We start from the raw sequence: 27,626 nt of genomic DNA, 5'->3' as shown, positions 1-27,626 counted from the left end.
TGTTGTCTTACCAACTCCTCCTGTTCCAACGATAGCAAGCTTATAAGACCTTTTTTCCTTATGTGCAAGCACCAAATCTACTACTTTTCTGCAAGCACGTAAGACCTCCTTACCAACAAGGTTTGGCTCAACAAGGCTGGAACTTCTTCTCTGTTTTGGTACAGAAACTGTTGCAGTTGATTGTGTACTCTTGAGTGAAGTAAATACTTGATCCTTTGAAATATTATCAATTCTTTTGTTTAAGTTTTTAATCTTAACTGCAATCTCATGACATGTCTGGATATTCAAAAAGCAAGAGGAAAGAGAAAGGCCACTGCATGTATTTGAACTGCTTGATACTAATGAAGAATGGTCCGGCAATAGCTTGCTTCCTTTGGATTTGGCCAAGTCAATGATATCATCAGCATCATACATAGCATCTCTTAGCAGACCAAGCCAATTGTTAACAGCAGATTCTTTTATGCTCCTTTTCTCTGCATCATTAAGAAAGTACCGTATTTGCTCCATTCTTCTCTTCAGCTCTATGAGCTCTTCTTTAACACCTAAAATTAGTATGGCCTCCTCTGTAACAATATCTTGCAACTTCTTCGCGCATGATCCGACAAAAGATTCAAGTATGGTTGCCATCAGACCAAGATGGTTAGGGAGATCCACATAAAGAGTTGGAGGCTGGGCAATGAATGAGAAGACATGTTAACTTGGTCTCCAAATGTGATAACATTCATTAAATTTAACATATACCACTACCAGCAGCGGATCCGGGAAATATTTTAGGGGGGACTGAACAACACTGCTGCTCGATCTTAAGTCTCAGCCCCCCTACACTATAGAACTTTGCCTAAAAATTCATAGGGGCTCTACAGTAATTTGCACTGCTTCGGTTTGGGTAGGGGGGCTTGAGCCCCCCCCCCCCCCCCGCCCCACTGCTGGATCCGCCCCTGACCACTACTGATTTGTAGGGCAATGCTACGGTACTCGCATTACCTAATAGGAGGTAATAGCTAAAATCAGTCTGAACTGTTGATTTTTTATTATTTAATAAAATAAATAAATTAATTAATATAACAAAAAAGATTTTTCAAATCCTGTAATCACGGGAGTACAAGAAGCAAGCGGTCATTCATTTCTTAGTTCGTGTGCACGTTACATGTTATTATATGCGTATACATATTATACATGCATAATACGCCTAAGCTTAACTCGCATATACATCTTAACGCTAGCTAACACAATACACAGGAGATGTATGTTACATGCGTATACATGTTATACATGCATCATACACCTAATCTTAACATGCATATACATCTTACATACATTTGAATATGCAAGTTAACACAGGAGGGATATGTTGCATCAAAAAATCGTGAGCTAACATGACGACGGTACCTAACACGGAGCGTTACATGCATCATCAAAAGACTAACATGCTAATTAAAATAGATCAATCCAAAGTTCCAAAATAAAAAGATTTACCATATCTAATAGATTACACATGCATCAATTAGATGTAGAAAAAAGATTTTTATATATCTAAAAATTACCTTATTTATCCTATTTTACAAAATAAAAAATTAAAATAAATATATATTTTACATATCACTTCCTAGTAGTCATTTGGGAGTGTCGGAGCAAAGCCCAAGTACAATAGGTTTTATATGAGTATAGTGAACTCACATCCAGAATTTTCGTGCACCTTGTTATTAAGTTATATAGGAATAAACATCATTTCTCTACCGTCAATAAATCATGCATAATGCCATTCCATATGGATTAGAAACTAATAATACACTAGGTACATGACGGTGGTGGTTGACATGATATATACAGGAATAAACATCTTTTGTCTACAGTCAGTAAATCACGCATAATGCCATGCCATATGGATTAGAAACTAATAATACACTAAGGAGATTTACTATGATGCCTCCAAATATGACTGTAAGCCCTTCATTAGATCAGACGGCTAGAATCATCTATTAGTTTCTAAGAGGTCATAGGTCAAATAAATATTTAGTTAATTTTTAGTTTTGGAAAATATGATAAAATAAGGAAAGTTCTAGATGTAAAGATCATTTTTAGATCTTTGATGCATACAAGATCTATTGAATGTGATAAATCTTTTTATTTTTGTAACTTTGGATATGACATAATTTAGGTAGCATATATAAACTACCTATTTGTTTATGCAAGTAACCCTGTCGTACGTACATGTCCACAAGACATACTACAACGTGTACATGCCAAAAGACGTGTCCAACGTACATGAAATTTACGTGTATACGTAAAACTTCACGTTACATGCTCAATATATGTAACACCCTAAAAATTGCACTCTTTTAAAATAGTTAAATTTGATTTGATTACGTAATTATGTGTGCATTCAAATATAGGAAAATAATATTTTTTGTGAAAATAAAATCCATCATAAGAATATATACATGTTGATGCACTCATGTTGATGCACTCATGCCGCCAGCCCAACACCGCCGCTGGCCCAGCACAGCCGCCAGCAATCGCCGCCGAGCCTTCCTAGCGCCCGCAGCCGCTGACCGCCCGGCCCCATGTGTCGGCGCCATCCCCTTCCTCCGCGCGGCTCGGCAACCGCCCGCGCGAGCGCCCGAGCAACCGCCGCCCACGCTCCTGGCGTCGTGGGAGCACCGCCCCCCCCCCCGCTCCTCGGCCTCGATAAATAGGAGCCGAGCCCCCGTGCGCCCCCTACTGCTTTCCCCCGCGCCGTTTTCTCTCCTGCTCTCGACTCGGAAGCCCGCAACCGACGCACGGCGAAGCACCGAAGACCGCCGTCCGCCTCCGCGCGAAATTCCGTCACCGAGCCGCCTCCGCTCCGGTTTTCACCGCGACGGTGAGGAAAACGTTGGAGACCAAGAACTCTTCGACGACCAGCAGGACCAGCACGAGTTTGTGAACCAAGGCAAGTATAACATGGGCCTTCCTTGATGTCCTATTTCACTTTAATCAATTACTCATTTGCATGTGTCTAATTTTGATACCCGTAAGGACATCCTAGTGATTGTTTATCCTGTTCCTTGTCTCCTATGGGTTAAATGCATATGGGTAGATTGCTAGTGCTCTAACTGAACTTGACATACATGTTGATGAATGATACTATGGAACAAAATGAGTGACATGATTTATAACAACTGTTCCATAGGGCGAAAGTGCAAATGACCTTTGTTCATATTGCTCCCGTCCCTCCATAAGGACTTATCTGTCGGCAAAAGCTGGGACTGATAGTGCAACCGGGAGAGTCACATGGCTCTGACTTTAGCTCAGTAATAGGACCTTTTCTAGCTGGTTAGAGGTTACCTTTTTGGCGCAAATGGGGCTTGCCACTTTGGGTATAGGGCTGCCTCTGTTCCTATGAGTATAGCCGCGATGGATTTGTGCCATAGGAAAGGGGGGTCCCTACATCTGCCTGCCAAGGAAACCAAGCGGCCCTAACTTGTTAGGGAAACCTATGAAATGGCTTTATAGTGTACCCTGCACGCTCACCTTGGTAGTGACATGGGAGTAATTAACCCGGGAATATGGGGATTACGACTCGCGGTGAATGTGCACCACCTCTGCAGAGGGTAACAAACTGTTATAACAGTCGTGCTCACGGTTACGAGCGGCCCGGAAAACTCACAGAATATCTGGTTAATTGATGATGATCATTTAAAGTTGTTCAACGATGATATATGGTACACCTGACCCTGATATTTGTTCTTACGGGAATAAAATGGGAGCTTAAGCATAACTTGATAATACTTGAGAATAAAAGTTTGACCTATTAAAAATGCTAACTGCAGTAAACCAGAGTCTATCCTTTTTGAGCTTCATAACCCCACGTGAGCTTGCTAAGTACGGAATGTACTTACACTTGTTTATTTTCTTTACTTGAATAAAAATCTCGGATGGGTAACAGATGACAACGGGTATGAGGATTTCCCGGAGGATTATTAGGCTTGTGGTCAACCAGTTGACCTTCCCTGTGATGACGGCCACGAGAGTTTTATTATCTTTTTATTAATTCCGCTGTGATATATAAGACTAAGTTTTATTATAACTCTGATGTATGTGACACCGTGATGATACTATTTGTAATTTGTCAGCTTGTGTGTGTGATTGATTCCTGGGCACACACGAGTTTTGTGCATTCAATTTTATCCTTAAAATTGGGTGTGACAAATTGGTATCAGAGCCGTGTTGACTGTAGGACGCAAGCCTAGTTAGAATTTGACCATCTTTTAGGATTTGGAATTGCTATAGAATCCTTGTTCTATAGACCTTGATATTTTCCCTCTCTACTATATCCTTGCTATTCATCTCTACCTCGATGCTTATTTTGAAGTCTTTGCTCTCGTCTTCACTCTTTGATTTGACATGCTTTTAGAACTTCTCCTTACCACCTTCTTGCGTAATCCTAAGACGAGTCTTCAGATTGTTACCCCTAGCATAATAAAAACGATAGTATCGCAAGTTGTGTCAATGATTGAGTTGTGCATCTCTATTGATTGTTGAATTATCATTATGCTTATGATTGTTTTGAATCTTTGTAATGATTGCAATGATCTTGTTGGGTGTTCCCACAATTTCATTTAGTTATAGGCCTAAGGCATAAGGATTAATGAAATAAATAGTCGAGTTTTGGTTTTCTTCTGTTTTCACTATCCTGTCTTTTCGGAGCAATCTGCACTCTTCAGCTTATATCTCTATTTTTGGACAACCAAAAATCATGGGAAAATTCTGGACAATAGTAGACTTCAATATCTTTCTCTGAGCGAAAGAATCACCTTGATAGCTATTTTGGTTATGGAGATACGAAAATCACAAGGCGATGCATCAGTGCTGTTTGGAATCTAGAGTAGTTCCTGTTGTGTACTGTTTTCGACCAAGTTAACTGCAGAATTTGGAAAAGTGTTCTATAAGGAAGTTGTGGAAGGTTTCTTGCCCATACAAAATTGTATCGTTGGAATGTCAGAACATCTCGATACTAGATAGCTTATCTAAAAGAAGTAGATGTAAGCTATACTTTGGTGTCCCCTAGTTTATCTTTTCTTAAGGGGGGTAGCCAAGTGGAAGAATTTGCAAGCCGAAGTGTCCTACATTCTTGTTTGCGCAGTGGAAGCGTGGTGGTACCCAAAGATGTGAGAGAAACCCAGAGTCTCAATGAGGTTGGTTAAAGGTTCAACGAAGGTTTATCCAAGATCATTAAGATTTTGGTAGAGCTACTGGAGAAGCTTTTAAGTTAGTTTGGATCAAGAATCTACATGACATCTTCACTAAGTTGGTCTTGAGTTGGTGATATCCTCGTTGGAATGAAAATTGATTATGGCTTGGAAAAGTGCTATCACTTGGAGAAGCAAAAGTCATGACCGATGCCCTTAGCAATGGGGAGTTGTGCTAAGAAGGTTCGGGTGACACCAAGGATCAAGAATTGTATTCCAAGTTCGAGCAGAGATGGAACTACGCGATGAAGTAAAGAAGAATATATAGACAAAGTATCTCTATCTCCTAGCCGACGTCTTCCGAATCTCGAGGATGAGATTCATCTTAAGGGGGGTAGAATTGTAACACCCTAAAATTTGCATTATTTTTAAATAGTTAAATTTGATTTATTTATGTAATTATATGTGCATTTCAAATTTAGGAAATAATATTTTTTATGAAATTAAAAGTAAATATAAAGATAGAAACATGTTGATGCATACATGCCGCTGCATATTTATTTTTATGATGATTGGTCTTGATTCAAAGTTCAAATGAATTCAAATTCAACTTGAAAATGAGTTTGGAAAGTTTATTTGGAAAAAGAAAAGAAAAGAAAAGAAATTCATTTTCTCCCCCTGTTTTCTTCATTTCGGCCTGCTGGCTATTTTTTACCCGCTGGCCTGGCTTGGCCTGCTGGTCCAACTTCCCCAGCCCGCCTTCGCCTCCCTCCTTGCACGCCTCGCTCGGCCCAGCGCCAGCCGCCAGCCCAACACCGCCGCTGGCCCAGCACAGCCGCCAGCAACCGCCGCCGAGCCTTCCTAGCGCCCGCAGCCACTGACCGCCTGGCCCCATGTGTCGGCGCCATCCCCTTCCTCCGCGCGGCTCGGCAACCGCCCGCGCGAGCAACCGCCGCCCACGCTCCTGGCGTCGTGGGAGCACCGCCCCCCCCCCGCTCCTCGGCCTCGATAAATAGGAGCCGAGCCCCCGTGCGCCCCCTACTGCTTTCCCCCGTGCCGTTTTCTCTCCTGCTCTCGACTCAGAAGCCCGCAACCGACGCACGGCGAAGCACCGAAGACCGCCGTCCGCCTCCGCACGAAATTCCGTCACCGAGCCGCCTCCACTCCGGTTTTCACCACGACGGTGAGGAAAACGTTCGAGACCAAGAACTCTTCGACGACCAGCAGGACCAGCACGAGTTTGTGAACCAAGGCAAGTATAACATGGGCCTTCCTTGATGTTCTATTTCACTTTAATCAATTACTCATTTGCATGTGTCTAATTTTGATACCCGTAAGGACATCCTAGTGATTGTTTATCCTGTTCCTTGTCTCCTATGGGTTAAATGCATATGGGTAGATTGCTAGTGCTCTAACTGAACTTGACATACATGTTGATGAATGGTACTATGGAACAAAATGAGTGACATGATTTATAACAACTGTTCCATAGGGCGAAAGTGCAAATGACCTTTGTTCATATTGCTCCCGTCCCTCCATAAGGACTTATCTGTCGGCAAAAGCTGGGACTGACAGTGCAACCGGGAGAGTCACATGGCTCTAACTTTAGCTCAGTAATAGGACCTTTCCTAGCTGGTTAGAGGTTACCTTTTTGGCGCAAATGGGGCTTGCCACTTTGGGTATAGGGCTGCCTCTGTTCCTATGAGTATAGCCGCGATGGATTTGTGCCATAGGAAAGGGGGGGTCCCTACATCTGCCTGCCAAGGAAACCAAGCGGCCCTAACTTGTTAGGGAAACCTATGAAATGGCTTCATAGTGTACCCTGCCCGCTCACCTTGGTAGTGACATGGGAGTAATTAACCCAGGCATATGGGGATTATGACTCGCGGTGAATGTGCACCACCTCTGCAGAGGGTAACAAACTATTATAACAGCCGTGCTCACGGTTACGAGCGGCCCGGAAAACTCACAGAATATCTAGTTAATTGATGATGATCATTTAAAGTTGTTCAACGATGATATATGGTACACCTGACCCTGATATTTGTTCTTATGGGAATAAAATGGGAGCTTAAGCATAACTTGATAATACTTGAGAATAAAAGTTTGACCTATTAAAAATGCTAACTGCAGTAAACTAGAGTCTATCCTTTTTGAGCTTCATAACCCCGTGTTAGCTTGCTAAGTACGGAACGTACTTACACTTGTTTATTTTCTTTACTTGGATAAAAATCCCGGATGGGTAACAGATGACAATGGGTATGAGAATTTCCCGGAGGATTATTAGGCTTGTGGTCAACCAGTTGACCTTCCCTGTGATGACGGCCACGAGAGTTTTATTATCTTTTTATTAATTCCGCTGTGATGTATAAGACTAAGTTTTATTATAACTCTGATGTATGTGACACCGTGATGATACTATTTGTAATTTGTCAGCTTGTGTGTGTGATTGATTCCTGGGCACACACGAGTTTTGTGCATTCAATTTTATCCTTAAAATTGGGTGTGACAGCTCCGCGCCCACGTCGCGCGTCATGGGAGCATCTCCCCACGCCCGGCCTCTATAAAACGGACCCGATCCCGTCCCCGCTCCCCCTGCTGCCTTCCCCGCTCCCTCTCGCACTCGCTCAAGCCCACGGAAGCTACAACTGTCACACGGAAACGCCGAGATCCGCTGAGCTCGGAAAACTCCATCCCCGAGCCGCCTTCGTCTGCGTTTGTCACTGCGGTGAGCTTCGTCACCTTCCCCTCCTTCTCCCCATGCATTTACTTTCGCAAATCTGGGCCTCTAGGGCTCTAGCCGTGTACACCCGAGAGCTCCGCATCGCCGGCCATGGCGACCGCCGCCTCGGCCCTCTCCTCCGGCCGCCTTCTCGGCCTGGCCCAGGTCGCATGAACCCCCGCTATCCCCCGGTGCTCTCGGATGCGCAAACCGTGGCCCGTAGGCTGAGTTCCCCGCTCGCCGGCGTGTTCCTTGTCGCCGGCCATGGCTGAGCCGCCGCGACTGCCACTGTTCCGACCGCTGCCCTCTCTCTCTCTCCCTCTCATTTCTAATCTGAGCCGATCGTTCTTGATCCAACGGCATAGATCATCCCATACCCTTTCGCGTGGTAGTTTTGCTAAGGAGTCCCTGAGCTTTTCTAAATCCTAACCCGCAGTCCAAAACACATTTCCTGAGTACGCTTTCTCCTTTTGAAAACGTAAAATATATTGTTTTAGTCCAAAATACGTTTTCAGTATTTACAAAAATGCCATTGCACTGTTTTGCTTATAAAATCGTCGTTATAGCTCCGATTTGACCCGTTCAAATTTCGTTAGGTTCGCAATTAAGTTCTCTACATGTTAATACCACTGTTAACCCTGTTTGCAACATTTAAATTTTGAGGTTAGATTTAGTTAAATAAATTGCTATAGGAAATCTCATTTAAATCTTAACTTTCGCGTTTTAGCTCCATTTTTCGTGAACTTCGTGTTGACGTGATCGTAGCGAGACATAGAATCTTTTCATAAACATTTTAATTTGTTTTCTACACTGCTGGTGTACTGTTCTAACTATAGGATTGTTTGATTTGCATGAATGCCTTTGGAATGTTGTATGTTGCCTTGTTGATCGCGTTCAGACGATGAGGAGAACGTTGGAGACCAAGAGTTCTTTGACGACCAGCAGGACTAGCAGGAGTTTGCTAACCAAGGCAAGTATAGCATGGGATCTACCTTGATGCTTATTCACCATTTATTAATTACTCATTTGCATGTGTCTAATTTTGATACCCGTAAGGACATCCTAGTGTTTGATTATGCTGTTCCTTGTTCTCCTATGGGTTATATGCATATGAGTTGTTTGCTAGCGCTCAATGTAACTATACATGATCTACATAATGAAATAATGGTTCTATGGAACGAAAAGGTAAAATTGACTTTTAAACAACTAAATTATAGGGCGAAGGAGCAAATGACTTTCGATTATGATGCTCTCGGCCCTCCATAAGGACCTATCTGTCGGCAAAAGCTGGGACTGACAGTGCAACCGTGAGGGTCACATGGCTCTGACTTTAGCTCAGTAGTAGGACCTTTTCTAGCTTGTTAGAGGTTACCTTTATAGCGCAAAAGGGGCTTGCCATGTTGGGTATAGGACTGCCTCTGTTCCTATGTGTATAGCCGTGATGGATATGTGCCATAGGAAAGGGGGTTCCTACATCTGCCTGCCGAGAAAACCTAGCGGCCCTAACTTGTTAGATAAACCTATGAAATGGCTTCATAGTGTACCCTGCCCGCTCACCTTGGCAATGATATGGGAGTAATTAACCCGGGCATATGGGAATCACGACTCGCGGTGAATGTGCACAACCTCTGCAGAGGGTTACAAACTGTTATAACAGTCGTGCTCACGGTCACCAGTGGCCCAGAAAACTCACAGAATAACTGGTTATTTATTGTTGCTCATTTATGATGTTATATGATGATAATATGATACAATTGATTCTGATATCTGATCATGTGGGTTTAATTAGGGCTTATGCATAACTTGATAATAATTAATAATAAAATCCTGACTTACTAAAAATGTTAACTGCAGTAAACCAGAGCCAATGTTTTTGAGCTTTCATAACCCCATGTTATCTTGTTAAGTACCGGAAGTACTTACGCTTGTTTACTTTTAATATTTGGATAAAAATCCCGGATGGGTAACAGATGTCAACGAGTATGAGGAGTTTTCTGAAGACTTTTAGGCTTGTGGTCAACCAGTTGACCGTCCCTGTGTTGGAGCTTCCACGAGAGAGTTATCTTTTTATTTTCCGCTGTGTTGTATAAGACTATGTGGTGTTATTAATCGTGATGTAAGATACACCGTGATGATACTTCTTATAATTTGTCAACTTATATGTGTGACTGATCCCTGGGCACACATGAGTTTAGTACATTCAATTTTATCCTTAAAATTGGGTGTGACAATATATAATGTGACAGCTATTAACGTTGGACACAAAACTTCACATTGTTGATATTATTCAAGTATGTAACATATTTTTTTAACTGAGTATATAATATGAATGGTGTACAACTTTAACGTAACCGCTGAAAAACCAGGCTGAAAAGTATTGTTCGTTGATTTGTTGTGAGAGAAAAATACTGTACCATGGCTAATAAGTTCAAGCGAACAGGGAGGCCCCGTTTGGATCCTTGAATTGAATTCATTTTAAGAATCATAATTTAGACACATATTAATTAAGCTAACATGGTTGTATATGAATTATATTTGTATATTATTGTTGACTATACGAGAGAGATACTTATGTGTTGCATTTCTACCGTAGGAGAGCGAGTTGAAGAGCGTATTATAAGTTGCAAAGTAGAAATATAACATAGCAATCTATAGAACCAATTTCCATCTCACACCTTATGAATTTGAGAAAGGCTTATATGTGAACTTTGAAAAGTGGTGGAATGTCAAATTCCAAGCTAAATAGCCTAGTTTATTAAGTAGATTTCAATTTCTTCAAATGAAAGGATCCAAACATCAGTCCAAATTTTTTTTGTACGTGTAGCGTATACATGTATATATTAGCAAAAAGTAAAAATAGAACTAAAATAGCAACTTATTCACGTTGAACCCAAAAGGAAGGGTCCGTCTGCACGGAAAAGGAAGGCGCCATGCGCTTGATTCTCTCTTCTGTGACGTGAGGATTTAATTATGTTTATTTTCTTTTCTTATATTAATTAATTAGATAATTAACTCAAAAATCCTTAAAAAATTAATGGCTCTAATTTATTTGAGATATTACCTCCTAATAAGTAAATAGGGGACCGTAGCATTGCCCTACACTCTAGGTACATGACGGCGGTGGTTGACAAAATGAGTAGTAAGGTACAATATTGAGGTATAAACCCCTGTCTTAGCTTCATTCTTGTCCCTTTCTATTTCAAGTGTTGTAAGTTAAGGTACTCTAGATTTGATGTTATCAATTTCAAAAAGTACTTGGCATGTTGCACTTGCACGTAAAACCTCTACTAATACTTCCATTAGTTACACATTTCGATCTGGTAAAACATGATAATGGTCAGATTGCAGGTACATGTTGGATTTCTTACCTTAGAAATCTATCTTCCAACTAGAGTCAATAGTAATCCTCTTGTTGGCATATACAGTTCGTTTGGATTGTCGACCCATCCAGCGTACTGCACCGATGCTATGCGTGCAGATCAAAAGTAAATCCTTTGGAAAAAACCAATTTCTTAAGTGGATAGAAGAAATTATCCGCCAATCACCATCAGAGAACCACAGATATCACAGCTAATTAAACCTGCAAAAACGAGAAAGAATTAAATGGCAAATCTCTTGCTTGTCAAAACAAAGGTTGTTCAATGACTGGCAATTACTAGATGGTACCCATAACTAGAATAGTTCAGCAGAAAGTTAAAGCAAGAAGAGTATTACTGTATTTAAGCTATGATGGTGGAGCAGTAAGTACCTGATTACAGGTCAACTGATAAGCCACTAATCAGATGGTACACATCAAATAGATCAGTATGTGTGGATGCTATTTTTCCTTTTTTGCTCCCCACAGGATCACTTTGGTGAGAGTTGAACTCGCTCAACAGAAATGGCCACACAGAGCATTAAACCTGTGCCAGCTCTGCTTGATCAGCACATGCAAGTCTAGGAATCATCTTCAATGAAGGAAATGAGTGTGACAATATATAAGAACTAGTAGTAACCATCTTGCAGAAGCAGTTCCTCCAGATCATAACAGGTGAGTACGTTTAAGATCTTCAATACTGAGGGAAGGTCTTTAGACACCAATGTATAGAATAAATAATGGAGGACAATCACGGGATGCTACGGCAAGTCCTGCAAAATGTGGTGACAACTAGAACAGTTTAGCAGGATCAGTGACAGCCTCGTTGATCAATACCTACAACTAGGACAGCCAACTAGAAGAATTATTACCACTGAATCAGAATTTTCAGCACAATTAGAACTAGAAAACGTCGGTCAACACAGGACAACTGGAAAGCCACTGATCAGACTGCTTCTTATGGAGATCAATTTGTCCCGATGTAAATTGTTGTGGTCCCGATAGTAGGATCTCTTCAATCTGTAGTCCTACAGAAACGGATGTAGCCTCAAGCTTCTGCTATCTCTGCATCACCAGGCAATACTATGAGAACAGGAACCAACTAAATCAGACTACCTTCTTAACTAAGTAGAGGCCACGAAGGTTTTTCAAGAAATGACAACATACCTTAGGAAGAGCATCGTGCACGACGAAAGGTTGCAGCAATGGAGGAGCAAATGGAAACTAGAGAGACCTTGTGGCAACATGCCTCTTACGAGTGGGAAATAAGATGTGTGGAAAGGCGTAGACTAAAAGGCAGTGTGTGCAAAGACCGCTGAACCTATGGTATTTGATTATTGAGAATACTAAGCAGCCTATTGGCTGTTTAATGGCATCGATAAGCCTATGGTTAGTTGCCCATGTGATTTGTTTACCTCGAGATTCGACAAGCACATGTGAAACTAGCAGTCACCGTAACCACGGATTGGATTCAGGTTTCTTTAATAGAGTGTTTGGTTTGAAAAATAAACTAGTCGGCCGTCTTCTCACTTCTCACTTCATCAGCCCATTGATTACAAACTAATAATGAGTACTCGTATGAGAAGTGAAGTTATTTGAGTATTTGATCAAATTTGACAAATAAACTCATGACACGCCACCTAATCTAGAATGAAGTTACTCCTCGAACCTAACACACTACAAGTGTTAACCAAATGAAGACAGCTTCTCTGTTTGATTTTTGTTTGTAGGAACTCGAACTGAACATGAAAATAAAACATGCTGCCAATGGCAGGTAGCTTAGACATGTGCAGCGATTTAATTAACATAAAAAGTCGACAAAGTCCATGTGCTAGAGCCAAGAGAAAGAAGCAAACACAGCTGGACATCGACGACCCCCCAGACCCTGTGCTTTGTGTGTGCTTCTTTCAAATTTTGAAAGCAGTCAAAATATAGGAAAGAGAGTAATTAAATTGGACTGTGCACGCCAACCACAGCCAGATGCTCCCACTCTCACGAAAATTTAATAGCAAACAACACTAGAGTAGATAAACATGAACTAATTCGATTTGAGGCAACAAGAAACAAGCATGGAGCCTCCTAGAGCCCACGGCATACTAGGAGCTGAGCAGAGGGGCGGTAAGCAACGGGGTCCTTCGAAAGTAGTGAGCACTTGCTGCCTAAGAACTGTAAACTAGGACGCCAGCCTAGGTTTTGCCTTCTTATTGCCATCGACATTAGTTAAGTATATACAGGCAGTAGCATTCCTAAGGTTAGCATTTGGGCCTTTTTCCTAGAGATTCCACGATACCTACTACTCATACCGGCCAGCTTCATACTGATGTTAGGTTGCATGAAAAAAAAAATTACATGGCAGCAGTGACAACACGATGCACCGACCGCCGAGGTAATATATTGCCATTGGAGCAGTGCCGTTGTTAGCATTGAGTGTGGCCCCATCATGCAGGAGAAATGCGCATGTGACGGCCGGCTCAGCTTAGTGTTAATACAAGCGTGAGTGTTGGCGGGCACGCACCCGAGTGTTCACACCATGTCCCGTGTGAACTTGTAGAAAGTTATCGACTTTCTTGTAAAGTAATCTACTGTTATTTCATCTCTGAACGTGAAGGGTCCCCTACCGCACTGTAGCCATAGCAGGGGCAAGCGTCAAAGTCAGCCCTGCTGTCACATCTAGTCACTGTAGCAGCATGACAGCCTGACATGTCTGTGTACTAGGATTATATGGGTAGAGTTATATATATAGCTTCCCACTGCAACTCAGTAAAGTGAGCGAGTTCAGTTTTGCCATCTCCTCTGTAGAGCTCCGACCAACGTTGATGCTTGTGCTGTGTGTGCGCTCTGTTCTCCCTCCCTTCTTCTACCTCCAGCCGTAGTGTCTGTGGTCGGCAACGACGGTGAGCGGTCGGCTCACCTGTGCCGAAGATCTCAGGACCAACAAGTGGTATCAGAGCATTACAAGCACCGTCGCCGGACTAACCGCTGGCGATGATGGACGGCTTGAAGATGGGCGACAGCAGCGGCTCTACTGTAGCTGCCCAGCCATGATAGGAGGTTGTCGTGCGTACGGTGCGGGAGGTCAGCGGCATCAGTTGGCTGGCACTGACTCGCACCAACTATGGCATGTGGGTGGTTACCATGAAGGTCAAGCTCAGAGCCCGACGGCTCTGGAATGCCATTGACAAGGGCACCGACAACGAAGAAGTCGACATGTCAGCATTGGAGGCTATCCTCGCTGCTGTGCTAGCGGAGTACAGGGAGCCATTGGGGGGCAAAGAACTATGCTAAGGAGGCGTGGGAGGTCATTGCAGCGATGCGCGTCGGCTCCAATCGCGTAAAGAAGGCGACGGCCCAGCTGCTAAAGCATGAGTACGCCACCCTCAAGTTCAAGGATGGTGAGTCGGTGGAGGACTTCTCCCTCTGCTTGCAGTCGCACATGAGCAAGCTGAGGAGCCACGGCGTCACCATCGACGAAGAAGAGGCGGTCTCTAAGTACCTCCACTTCGTGCCGGTGAAGTACATCCAGATCGCTCTCTCCATAGAGACGATGCTGAACTTGTTCACCCTCACCATTGAGGATGTGATAGGACATCTGCGGGCGGTGGACAAACGCATGGAGCAGGCCACAGCAACGACGGACAGCAGTAAGCTGCTGCTGACAGAGGAGGAGTGGGCTGCCCGGAAGAAGTTCGGGGAAGCCTCCTCCAGCCCGCGGTGGCGATGGCAAGCACCGTGGCAAAGGCTTCTTTGGAGAAGAAGAAGAAGAAGGTTGACCCCAACGCCTGTCGGCGCTGCGGGAAGACGGGTCATTGGGTAAAGAAATGCCCAAATCGCAAGCAGGAGAAGGAGGCTGAGGCTCATTTAGCATAGGCTGGTGAGCATGATGAGGCCACTCTCCTGCTGGCGACATTCTGTGCACTGCATGACATTGAGGCCAAGGAGAAGAGAGAGGTGATGGCAGTGAAAGGGCACGACAAGGTTCTAAAGGCTGTCAACCTCGATGAACCGTGCGCCCAAGTCCACCTCGGATGTGTGGGCGGTGAACAGGAGCAGTGGTGGTACCTGGACTCCGACGCCAGCAACCACATGACGAGCTCCAAGGAAGCCTTCTCTGAACTCAACGGTAACATGACCAACATGGTGAAGTTCGGTGACGGCTCAAGGGTGGCGATCCGAAGGTGCGACACCATCATCTTCAGGTTCCAGAACGGTGAGCACCGCACGCTAACGGATGTGTACTACATCCCGTAGCTGTGTTCAAGCATCGTCAGCATTGGGTAGCTGGACGAGCACGGATGTGAGGTACTGATCAAGAGCGGGATCCTAAAGATTAGGGATCAAGAGTGGCGTCTTCTCACGAAGGTAAAACGCTCATGTGATCGATTGTATCTGCTCGACTTGAAGGTGGAACAGCTGGTGTGCCTGGCAGCACGGCACACCGTGGAGCCGTGGCTGTGGCATGCCAAGTTTGGCCATCTTAGCTTCGATGCACTCGGTCGACTGGAGAAGATGGTCTAAGGGCTGCCCCACAAGCATGGAGGCGAGCTGCCTGGCCGGGAAGCAGAGGAGGCTACCGTTCCCAAAGGCGGCCACGTATCGTGTGGCGGACGCTCTCGAGCTCGTCCACGGCAATCTCTGTGGGCCAATCACGCCAGCCACAAATGGTGGTCGGTGGTACTTCCTCCTGCTCGTGGATGATTATAGTCGCTATATGTGGCTGCAACTCTTGACGAGCAAGGATGAGGCGGTGGAGGCGATCAAGAAGTTCAAGACGCGCGTGAAAGCGGAGAGCGACAAGGAGATGCGCGTGATGCGGACTGATTGCGGTGGCGAATTCACTTCAGTGGAGTTTGCTGCGTACTGCGTTGGTTAGGGTGTGGTGTGACACCACACCACGCTGTACTTGCCATAGTAGAATGGCATGGTGGAGCGGCGGAACCAGACAGTGGTCGGCATGGCTCGATCCATGATGAAGGCCAAGAGCATGCCGGTAAGGTTCTGGGGTGAGACGGTGACCATGGTGGTGTTCATCCTCAACCGCGCGCCCACAAAGGTCCTAAAGGGTATGACGCCGTTTGAAGCTTGGTATGGGCGCAAGCCGAGCGTGTCAAGAAGAGATTCGGCTGCATCAGCCACGTCAATAAGATGAAGCCAGTCCTCGCCAAGTTGGAGGATAGGAGCACACAGATGGTGCTCCTACGCTACGAGGAAGGTACCAAGGCATACCGGCTCTACAACCCATGCGGAGGCAAGGTGGTTGTCTCGCAAAACGTCATGTTCGATGAGAAGGCGGCCTGGTACTAGGACAGACCAGGCATAGGGAAAGCTAGTGGCTTCACCAGCACCTTCATCGTTGAGCACTTGGTCATCCATGGTGGTGGAGATGCTAGAGAGGAGATGCCGACCACTCTAGCAACAGAACTGAGCACTCCTGGGGTGGTGCCGAGCACTTCAGGAGGGGCGCTGAGCACCCCAGGAGTGGTGCCGAGTGATCCTGTAGTGGTGCCAACCACTCTAGGATGGGTGCCGACCACACTAGGATGGGAGTGGTGCTGAGTTGGTTGTCCCTGACTCTTAAGTCCACTGGGCTGTATAGCTAGAGTCACTAGAGTGGTGGTAGCAGGCTGGCCTATCTGAGGTGTAGACTGCTGAGGAGCAACCCCAATAGTAGTGAATACATGCTGCATGAAGCCAAATAACTACTGCTGGATCATAAGCTACTGTTGTTGCATGGCCTGCTACTGCCTTTGAAACTCATCCTATCGAGCCTGAACCTGAGCAAGTGTAGCTGCGATCTCCTGAGCCTGGCATGCCTGGTGCTGCCTCATCCTCTCAAGTATAGCTAGAAGTGCTGGGTCAGTCTGTGGTGGCTGTACTGGAGTGGTGCTGGAGCCACTAGCCTCTTTGTCGTGTGGTCGAGGAGCCATCTACGGAATCGGCTGATAGTCATCATCAGAGCTGTCACTCGGGTCGCTCTCAACCACATCCTCCTGCTGTGCATCAAGTTGCTCCTCCTCTATCGCTGCAATGCCTCTGATGATCTCATCTTGCTAAGCTGCTGTCTCTGGTACCTCTAGGCGATGGCTCGACTGGTGAGGTGTCCTCGCACGACTGTGATGTAGCATCTGGGTCATGTCATATGGTGGAAACTTAGTAGTAACACCTCTGTACTCTGCCATTGTCTTAGGAGACTTCTGTGTAACTTCCTTTTAGATTAGGAAAGTGATCCAATGAGCATAAGGCAGCTGACGGTGACCTCTGAAGCCCTCTACTAGTGTGTCATCCATCTCTGAAAGTATCACATCCCAAATATCAAAAGCAATCTGAGACACAAGGTGATACACTAGCCATAACTGAATGTGACTCAGACCCTCGCGGTAGCCCATCCTCGGAAGCAGAGTCCTCATAATAGCATCAAGGAGTCAAGCTGTAGGTGTAAGATCACGTGGTGTCCTACTTGACCCCTCGCCAAATGGCTCTGTGAAGCATGGTCTGACAAGGTTTGTAGGTGGCACAAGTCCACCATGAGGGCGTCTCGGAGGCTCTATCTGTCCATAGCATACCTCGTGAAGGCGAATAAGGGACTATGGAATCCTTTGAATCTCTCTAACCCTCGAGCTCTGGAGCCTATAGTCACGGCCTCTGAATGCAAAGTGAAATAATCTATTCCTCGGGTCAATCCAAAGAGAGGAGTAGAACTCACGGACCCATGATGGAACATAGAGGCCAGTCTATCCAAGAAGATCTATCAAGCCTGGTAGATATGAAAGGTGAGGATGAATCTGCTCACCTGTAGCTACAACAAGAGACTCTAAGGAGCAGACTCTCTGAGATCTGAAAGCAACACCACTGTTAAGATATGCATTATAGAAATTCTCCTGCAACACAGTATAGAAGTTCTCTGATGCACGCTCATCCTGCCTCGGCAGAAACCAATCCTCAAACTATACAAAGCGAAGCTACTGTACCTATCTGGCTATGGCTGCTCTTAGGTCAAGGTGAACCACCGGAGGTGGACCCGGTGGTCTGGGAGGTAGACGAGAGCCCCTCCTCTATGTCTCAGGCCTCGGTGACACCTGAGAACATGTGCGACCTGAGTGTCGAAGCTATGGTTGTGCTGCCTGCTCTATCTCCTCAATCTGCTCTACCTGCTGAGTACCCCCTATTTGCTCTACTCACTGTGTCTGCCGCTTAGTCTCCCCCTGAGTCTGACTCTCGTCTAAAGGGACATGCCGTCCTCCAAGCATGATAGTCCCAAGTGGACTATCATGATGAGTCTCAATCCTCTCCACGGTGACCCTCTGTGCTGGTGACAACTAATCACCTATACGAACCCCACTCCTAGATCCACCTCTCTCGGCTCGCTCTGTGACGGCTGCCACTGTTGCTGCTCTCTCTGTCTCAACATCAGTGAACTTGCGCTTCTTCGTTATAGTCTTTTTCGCCTTTCCTTTTTCCTGAGCAGTCAGGGGAGGCGGAGGCCTTGGATCTTCATCGCTGGGACCACCTCTGGCATTCTTGCAACGTGCCATCTCTGAAGTGGATGAGAATTACTGCCTCTGACAAGAAACAACTACCGACTAACACTCGTGAGGCTTGGCCTCAATCCATACTCGCTTGCTTGGCCTAGAGTTTACTGACAATAGCCAAATCAACCACAAGAGCACCGACTCGCTGCACGGTGGAATAGATAGGAAATATAAATAATTACTATATTCATCTAGAGGTGTGAAACCCTAAGAAGCAAGCAGTAGATAAGAAATTGAAAGCGATGGCTTGCTACCTGATGAAATCCGATGATCCGACGACTAACAAGCAAAGGAGAGGATCATGGGGCACCACCAAAATCGACAAGGATACGTCTAGGGTTAGGATTTGGCACCACGAAGTGATGCGACGGCCGAGAGGGCGCGGCAGTGCAGACACGGCTAGGGCAAGTGGCGGCGTAGGTGCGAGCTAGGCACCAACGTGGCTGGCGTAGGCGCGGCGAGGCAGGTGATGGCACTGGTGCGTGGCGTGGAGCGCGACGGCGGGGTAGCTGTGAGGGCAAGTGGCAGCATAGGCATGGGCATGACAAGATAGGTGGCGGCGCTGATGTGTGGCGCGGCAAGGGCAAGGCACGGCGGTGGCGCGGCGAGATAGTGTGGGCGCGGGCACGGTGGCACGACGGTGACAGCGGGCACAGTGGCGCTGTGGCGTGAGGCAGGCGCAGGAGCGGGCGGCGCGGATGACCTAGATGTGCACGAGGAAAAACAATTTAAAGTGGGCCTCGCGAGATAGAGAAGAAAAGGAATTGGATCCACTCGGATTCAACTGACCGGACGCACCGGTGGCAACCACCGGACGCTACCACCCGTAGTCTAGTCGACAACAGAGAGGTCCAAAACACCTCAAATCATGAACGAACATGTCAGGTCCCTCATGATCGGATGCAGAACAGAGTTCGATCGATTCTGACATCTTCTTCTTTGTTTGACCGAACACAGGGCCATCTTCACACCGGACGCTGGAAGAACACTGTGCAGTGTTCGGTTACTCCTGTGCTGCATCTGTTCACCTCCTATGAACTAGCTGGACGCTGGAAGCAGAGTTCGGTGTAGCATCCGATCGCCATTTTTCAGCAAATCTTCAAAGTTCATTCGCGCTGCCTTTTTCCAATGAAGTCTCAACTTCAATAAGACACAAATAAACACCAATTGGGACTGATATGAGAGACCTCTCTCAAACCCTCAAATTTTTCAAATATTTTGCCTTAGGCTATAATTCTTTTTAAGAAAATAGACAATAAAAGGGGCAAGGAGCACCATGTGACCACACAAGAGGGTTTTATGACCAATAGGAGCATGAAATACTCTCCCTATTTGTGGACAAACACAGCGGGTGCTCAATAGATAACCAAAAAGAAATGACAAAGCATCACACATGCACATGCAATGCAATACTTGAAAGTAATTCTAGTTGCTTGTCAAGTTTGATCCAAGGTTAAGCTTCTTCACACGCTTTTCGGCGGTTATCTTAACCATGTTAGACAAGCCCTAAGTGCATTACTAAAAATAAAATATGTTATATATTACAATGCAATGCAAGGGACAACACAAGCTCATTATTTAGTGAAGTTACTAAAATCAAGCACATTTAGCTCATTTCTCAACCGACAAAATATAGCCTCATCTAGCGGTTTAGTGAAGATATCCGTCAATTGATCCTAGGTCCTTACACCTTCTAGTGATATATCATTTTTAGCAACATGATTTCTAAGAAAGTGATGGCGGATATGTAGGTGCTTGGTGCGAGAGGGTTGAACCGGATTATTAGCAAGCTTTACCGTGCTCTCATTGTCACACAAAAGAGGGACCTTTTCTAGAACTACACCATAGTCTAGCAAAGTTTGCTTCATGTAAAGAATTTGTACACAACAAGCACCCACGGCAATATATTCTGCCTCGGAGGTGGACAAAGCCACACCATTTTACTTCTTGGAGGACCAAGACACTAGTGATCTACCAAGCAAATGGTACCCTCCAGATGTGCTTTTTCTATCAATTTTGCAACCGGCATAATCTGAATCGGAATAGCTAACTAGTTGGAATCTATCTCATTTGGGATACCAAAGACCAATGCTTGGTGTGTGCTTAAGGTACCTAAGGATTCTTTTAACAGCAACCATGTGAGCCTCCTTAGGATTAGCTTGAAATCTAGCACACATACACACACTAAACATGATGTCGCGCCTAGATGCGGTCAAATATAACAAGCTACCAATCAAGAACGGTAGAGAGTTTGATCAATCGTTTTACCTCCCTCATCTAGGTCGAGATGTCCATTAGATGGCAGTGGTGTCTTGATTGGCTTACATTCATCCATTTTGAACCTCTTGAGAAGGTCCTTGGTATATTTTTCTTGAGAGATGAAAATTCCCTCTCTCATTTGCTTGACTTGAAAACCAAGAAAGAATGTAAGCTCCCCAATCATAGACATCTCAAACTCCTTCATCATCAATTCACCAAACTCTTTGCAATAATCTTCATTTGATGAGCCAAATATGATATCATCAACATATACTTGACAAATGAAGATCTCCCCATCAAGCTTTTTGTTGAATAGTGTGGTGTCGACCTTCCCAATGGTGAAGCCCTTCTCAATGAGAAAATCCTAAAGACGCTCATACCAAGCTCTTGGGGCTTGCTTGAGCCCATTTAGCACCTTGGACAACCTATAAACATGATTAGGATATCTAGGGTCTTTAAAACCGGGAGGTTGATCAACATAGACTAGTTCATTTATGAAGCTATTTAAAAATACACTTTTAACATCCATTTGATATAATTTCATTTCATGATGCGATGCATATGCAAGGAGGATACGAATGGCTTCTAGTCTTGCAACCGGTGCAAAGGTCTCTCCAAAATCTAACCCTTCAACTTGAGAGAACCCCTTTACAACTAGTCTTGCCTTGTTCCTCACAACAATGCCTTGATCATCTTGCTTGTTGAGGAACACCCACTTTGTTCCAATAACTCTTGCACCTTGTGGTCGCTCTTCAAGAGTCCAAACTTTATTGCGAGTGAAGTTGTTCAACTCTTCATGCATGGCATTTATCCAATCCAAATCTTGAAGAGTTTCTTCTACATTCTTAGGTTCAACGCAAGAGACAAAAGAGTGATGTTCAATAAATGACGCAAGTTTTTGAGAGCGGGTCATTACACCCTTTGAAGAACTCCGTATGATGAGATCTTGTGGATGTGCTTATAGTAGAGGTGAATTTCTTCTATCAAGCACTTGAGGGGGAGGTTGTGGAGCATCAACATCTTGAGCTTGTGGCCTAAAAAACATCTTGAGCTTGTGCCACCATTTGATCATGAGAGACATGAGTGTCTTCATTTTCTACTCTCCCATCTTTATCACCATCTTGTGGCACATTTGATGAAGAAGGTGGACCAATCACTTGTACATCATCTTCATCATCTTTGGGCTTGATGTCTCCAACCAGAATGTTCTTCATGGCCTCTCTCAATGGTTCATCACCTACATCATCAAGATTCTCATGTGCTCCTTGGGAGCCGTTAGATTCATCAAATTTCACATCATATGTTTCTTCAACCAAGCTGGTGGCATGATTAAATATTCGATATGCTTTGAACTTTGATGAGTAACCAACAAGAAAGCCAATATCACAATGTCTTTGAAACTTCTCTAGGTATTGTCGCTTCTTGTAGATGTAGCATTTGCAACCAAATACTCGAAAGAATGATACATCCGGCTTCTTTCCATTGAGCAACTCATAAAGGGTCTTGCCAAGAAACTTTTAAAGAAATAGGCGATTGGATGTATAACATGTGGTGTTGATAGCTTCCGCCCATTGAGCTTTGGGTGTATTGTACTCATCAAGCATTGTTCTTGCAAGTGTGATAAGTGTCCGGTTCTTTCTCTCTACTACACCATTTTGTTGAGGAGTATATGTTGTGGAGACCTCATGCTTGATTCCAACTTCATCACAATATGCTTCAATGTTTGTGTTGTCACATTCTTTTCCATTATCACTTCTTATCTTCTTGAGCTTCACTTTAAATTTATTTTGTGCACGCTTGGCAAACTTCTTAACACATGAGGCCACTTCGGTCTTGTCATGAAGGAAGAACACCCAAGTATATCTAGAGTAGTCATCAACTATCACAAGACAATAGAGATTTCCTCCCAAACTCTTGTAAGTTGTTGGTCCAAATAGATCCATGTGGAGGAGCTCTAGCACTCTTGTTGTTGACATGCAAGCTTTTGTTGGATGGGTGTTCGCAACTTGCTTGCCGGCTTGACATGCACTGCAAAGCTTGTCCTTCTCAAATTTCACATCCTTCAAACCTCTCACCAATTCATTCTTCATTAGCTTCTTGAGTGAGCTCATCCCAACATGTGTAAGTCTTCTATGCCATAGCCACACAAGTGATGTTTTGGTGAATAAGCATGTCTTCAAATTGGCATCTTCGGAGGTAAAATCCACTAGATATAGGTTGTTGTATCTAAATCCCTTGAATATAACTTGATCATCATCTTTCTTAGACACAACCACTTCCTTCTTGGTGAATAAACATTGAAAGCCAAGATCACACAATTGACCAACAGATAGCAAGTTAAAACTCAATGAAGCAACATATAGCACATTTGATATTGAATGATCATTAGATATTGCAACTTTGCCCAATCATTGAACTTTGCCCTTTGAATTATCACCAAGTGTAATCCTTTCTTGACCATCTACTTCTTCATCTAGTGAGTTGAACATAAGAGGATCACCCGTCATATGTTGAGTGCAACCACTATCAATAACCCAATGACTTCCACCGGTCTTGTAGTTCACCTACATACAAGAGATCAAGCTTGATGTTTAGGGACCCAAACTTGATGGGGGCCCTTGACTTTTTCAACAAGTGACTTTGCAACCCAAATTTTCTTAGGCCTATTCCTGTTTGGAGGACCTAAGAACATGACTTTCATTTTTCCACTAGAATCCTTTCTAAGCATGCAATGAGCATTGAAGGCAAAGGGTCTAGAATGCTTGGGCAAGGGTTGTGGTGGTGGAGTTTGACACTCATGGTGTCGGGTACCATAAAACAGGGTACCCCGAGCGTACACCAAAAAAGTCACTTAAATCCCAACAACAACAAAGCTAGAAGGTAAGCCATGGGTTCACCACCAACCCCGACCAAGCCCATCGGCTCTCCGCCTCACCTGAGGCCTCGCACAGGAGGTCTCGACACCCTAACGGAATCTCCGCCTCACGCGAGGCCTCTCGCGAGAGGCCTCAGCAGGGAGCCCAATCTCCGTCTCGCCTGAGGCCTCGTGCATCCAGCCTCGAGCAAGACAGCTATTCTCCGTATTGCTCGAGGCTAGCTTGACAATAACCCATCGCTCTCGCCTCGACCAGCCTTCCCGACAGCATGTCACATCCCATTAATGCGTCAACCACTCCCGCAATCTTAGCCGGACGACGGCTCGACACCGCGGAGCGACCGACAAGACAAGGAGTCACATCAACGCCATACCGGCTGGGATAAGGCGCAGCGGGGATTACCGGCCACTGTGTTCTGGCGCTGTGCCCACGATCAGCGCCTGAACTGCACTGTGCCCCGTAACCCCCGCCCCGAAGACAACGCAGCATGGGAAATCTGGCCTGGGTCATCATCGCCTCCGAACCAGCGTACCAGATCGACCGCTCCCTCCGGGCCTCGGCACTCTATGCTAGGGTCTCAACTATCTCGAGATTCACGTCTACCGAGACACCCCACCGCGGTTCGGCCTCGGCACCAACCAAGCCTCGGCCTCGTGCGCAGTCAATCCACAGCGACCCGCACGCTGACCGCCGCGCTCGCTCCGAGGCAGCCCTGGAGCTCCCATGACGCACAGGATCGGATGTGACCAGCACGTCACCCCAGCACTCCAAGGACGGACCACTCCAACGATCACACCACCACAGGAACAGGCTACAGGGCTCGGACACGCCGCCTCTGTTCGCACGACGCCATATAGTTAGCACATGTACTACCCTTGTCCTCCCTTCAAATTATAAAAGAAAAGGACTTGGGCCATTTCTAGGGGAGGAAGACAGGCACCCACAAAGAGCAACACTCTGTAACACGCACACTTCCCTGCTGCCTGAGAGCAACATCTCAAGCAGTCCACATCACTCCATGCCGAGACCTGGGACTAGCTCCCTCTCTCACCGAACTTGTAACCCCTTACTACAAGCACTTCGGTGCAAGGAATACAAGATCGATCTCTCAGACTGGACGTAGGGCACCAATCGCCTGAACCAGTATAAGCCTTGTGTCTCTTTGCATCACCATCTAGGATTGGGAACACACAGCACAAATTCACTAGTTGGTTGAGGATCCCTCGGTCCAAAACACCGACAGTTGGCGCGCCAGGTAGGGGACTCTGCGTGTCAGTTTCGTCATCCCAACAAGTTCTGGATGGCAGACCCCGTATGACCGCTGCGTCTCGGCACGGTGGTCTGGTTTGGGAGCCTAGAGTTCATGTCTCTAGGGCACGAGTACGACATGGTACTCCTCACACCCCCGAGCCCCGCCTACCGACGATGACGTCACGCACCGGCAGCCCAGGCGCAGGCGGCGCCTGGGCGGCCGCTCTCGCCATGCTCGCCGGGCACGACGCGAGCAGGATCACTCTGATGCTACGTGAACCTAGGGCGACTTGCCGCTCTCCGCCGGTATCCTACGACCAGTTGTTGGCGTAGGGTCCCTGGTTGGGGACCTGTCTAGCCTGAGCCTAGACAAGGGAAAAACGCCGGTGGCACCCGACGACGCCCTGACATCAAGCTCCGCTCCACCACTCCCTGAGGAGCCAACTCTGGCGGAGCAGAGCCCGGCGACGGCACCATTTCCATACCCCTTCGGGTTGAGAAATGCCGCTGCCTCTTATGCTTACACCTACGCTTCCGCTCACGCGGATCTCTCAGGACGCCGCCAGTGCTTCGCTCTCGACTTTGACACCACCACGTCGACCCAAACCCACGCCGACTCCTCGGAGGAGGACAAGGCATGGGCTAAAGCGGATTTCTCCGACCTCCACGACCGTGAAACCATGTGCCGCTTCTTGGCCGCAAGTGATTATTGCTTTGGCTACTTCGATTCTGACGATGAAGGTACTTACGATCCCACTCGTGAGTGCTTCCACGTCGGACTTGGGATGCCAAGCATGGGCAATGAGGATGAGGGGGTAGGCAACCGTACTCCGCTTGCACGCCTTCACGCATTGTCCCACCGACAGCACGGAACGAGAACCTTGCCCTCGGACAATTTTGACGCCTAGACCTGGAGCAACTCCGAGAGCTTTAGGCCAAGGTCGAGCAAGATCATCTCCTTCTACAATAGCTCCGAAACACTCTCGAGCAAGAGCAGTAGGGCCGCGGTGATAGTGGAGGAGCCCGGCGGTGGGCCCACGACATGCACCACCGCATCAACGACGACGAAGGGGACGATCGTCCCCCAATCTTCAATCGCGCTAGCTAGAATGTCGTGGCTGTAGTGATGCTAGTGTGCACGATGCCCGAGCCCTCTACCACGGAAGGGCGATGGGTTCGCGGTGAGCTCTGGGATCTCCTCGAGACTGCCATGGTGCAGCAGGCCGAGAGTTCTGCCTCCCGGTGGCGTGGAGCCGCCTCGGACCTCCCCTCGGCACCGCCTCGGCAGGATAGGGAGGCATCGGTTTGTCTCGAGCCCGCTCAAGCGCCAACAGCCCATGGGGTCCCCGTGTGGCTCGACCGCCTCGGCAACCAACGTGAGGTGCAGGCAGACCATGAGGTGGTTAGCAGGCGATGACGCCACGACAATGAGGGGCCCGCCCGAGGCTACCATCCACACCGAGGCGGCAGTTATGACAATGAGGAGGATCACAGTCCTTCTCCTGAGCCGCCTGGTCCTCGGGTCTTTAGCAGGGCCATCCGCAGCGCTCAGTTCCTAGCCAGGTTTCGACAACCAGCCAACCTCACGAAGTATAGTGGCAAGACCAATCCTGAACTCTGGCTTGCCGATTATCATCTGGCTTGTCAGCTAGGTGGCGCGGACGACGACCTGCTCATCATCCGCAACCTCCCCTTGCTCTTGTTTGACTTGGCACGAGCCTGGCTCGAGCACCTTCCTCCCTCTCAGATCCACGACTGGCATGACTTGGTTAGGATCTTCGTCGGGAATTTCCAGGGCACATACGTGCGCCCTAGAAACTCCTAGGACCTTAAGAGTTGTCGCTAGAAACCAGATGAGTCTCTCCAAGACTTCATCCGACGCTTCTCTAAACAGTGCAACGAGTTGCCCAGCGTCGGTGACTCAGAGATCGTCCAGGCTTTTCTCTCTAGCACCACCTGCCGAGACTTGGTCCGAGAATTAGGCCAGAAAGTGCCGCGCTCGGCTGCCGCGCTCCTCGACATCGCCACCAACTTCGCCTTAGGCAAGGAGGATGTAGGGGCCATCTTCCTCAAGAACGACGCCAAGGGGAAGCGGAGGGATGAGGCCCCCAAGGCCTCGGTTCCCCACCTCCCCAAAAGAAAGAAAAAGGATCGCCAGGGGAAGCGGGCCGTCCTCGAGGCCGATCTGGTCATGGCCGCAGAACGCAAGAATCCCCGAGGCCCCAGGGGCCCCAGGCCTTTCGACGACATGCTTAAGAAACCCTACCCTTACCACCAAGGCCCGGTAAAGCACGCCCTTGAGGATTGCTCCATGCTGCGGTGTTACTATGCTAGGCTTGGCCTCCCCGACGACGACGCCAAGCAGAAAGGCGTCGGTGACCGGGATGACGACAAGGACGAAGGGTTCCCCGAGGTACACAACGCCTTCATGATCTTTGGCGGACCCTCGGCGTGCCTTACGGCGCG

The 27,626-nt window shown here is 46.6% G+C and overlaps 1 protein-coding gene across 1 annotated transcript in view; it reads right to left on the bottom strand.

Annotated features, from left to right (window-relative positions):
* LOC136489557 (putative disease resistance protein RGA3) overlaps positions 1 to 11,416 on the bottom strand; it is a 13,495-nt gene extending 2,079 nt beyond the window's left edge. The window contains exons 1-2 of the mRNA XM_066486153.1: positions 11,262 to 11,416; positions 1 to 669 (exon numbers count right to left, since the gene is read on the bottom strand). The exon at positions 1 to 669 is cut by the window's left edge and continues 2,079 nt beyond it. Coding sequence (XP_066342250.1) covers positions 1 to 627 — 627 coding nt within the window. The 5' untranslated portion in view covers positions 628 to 669; positions 11,262 to 11,416. The remainder of the gene's footprint in view (positions 670 to 11,261) is intronic.
* Positions 11,417 to 27,626: the final 16,210 nt, after the last annotated feature.

Source organism: Miscanthus floridulus, chromosome 10 (genome assembly GCF_019320115.1).
Source record: "Miscanthus floridulus cultivar M001 chromosome 10, ASM1932011v1, whole genome shotgun sequence".
Lineage (NCBI taxonomy): Eukaryota > Viridiplantae > Streptophyta > Magnoliopsida > Poales > Poaceae > Miscanthus > Miscanthus floridulus.
This window is presented reverse-complemented; position numbering and strand designations above follow the sequence as displayed.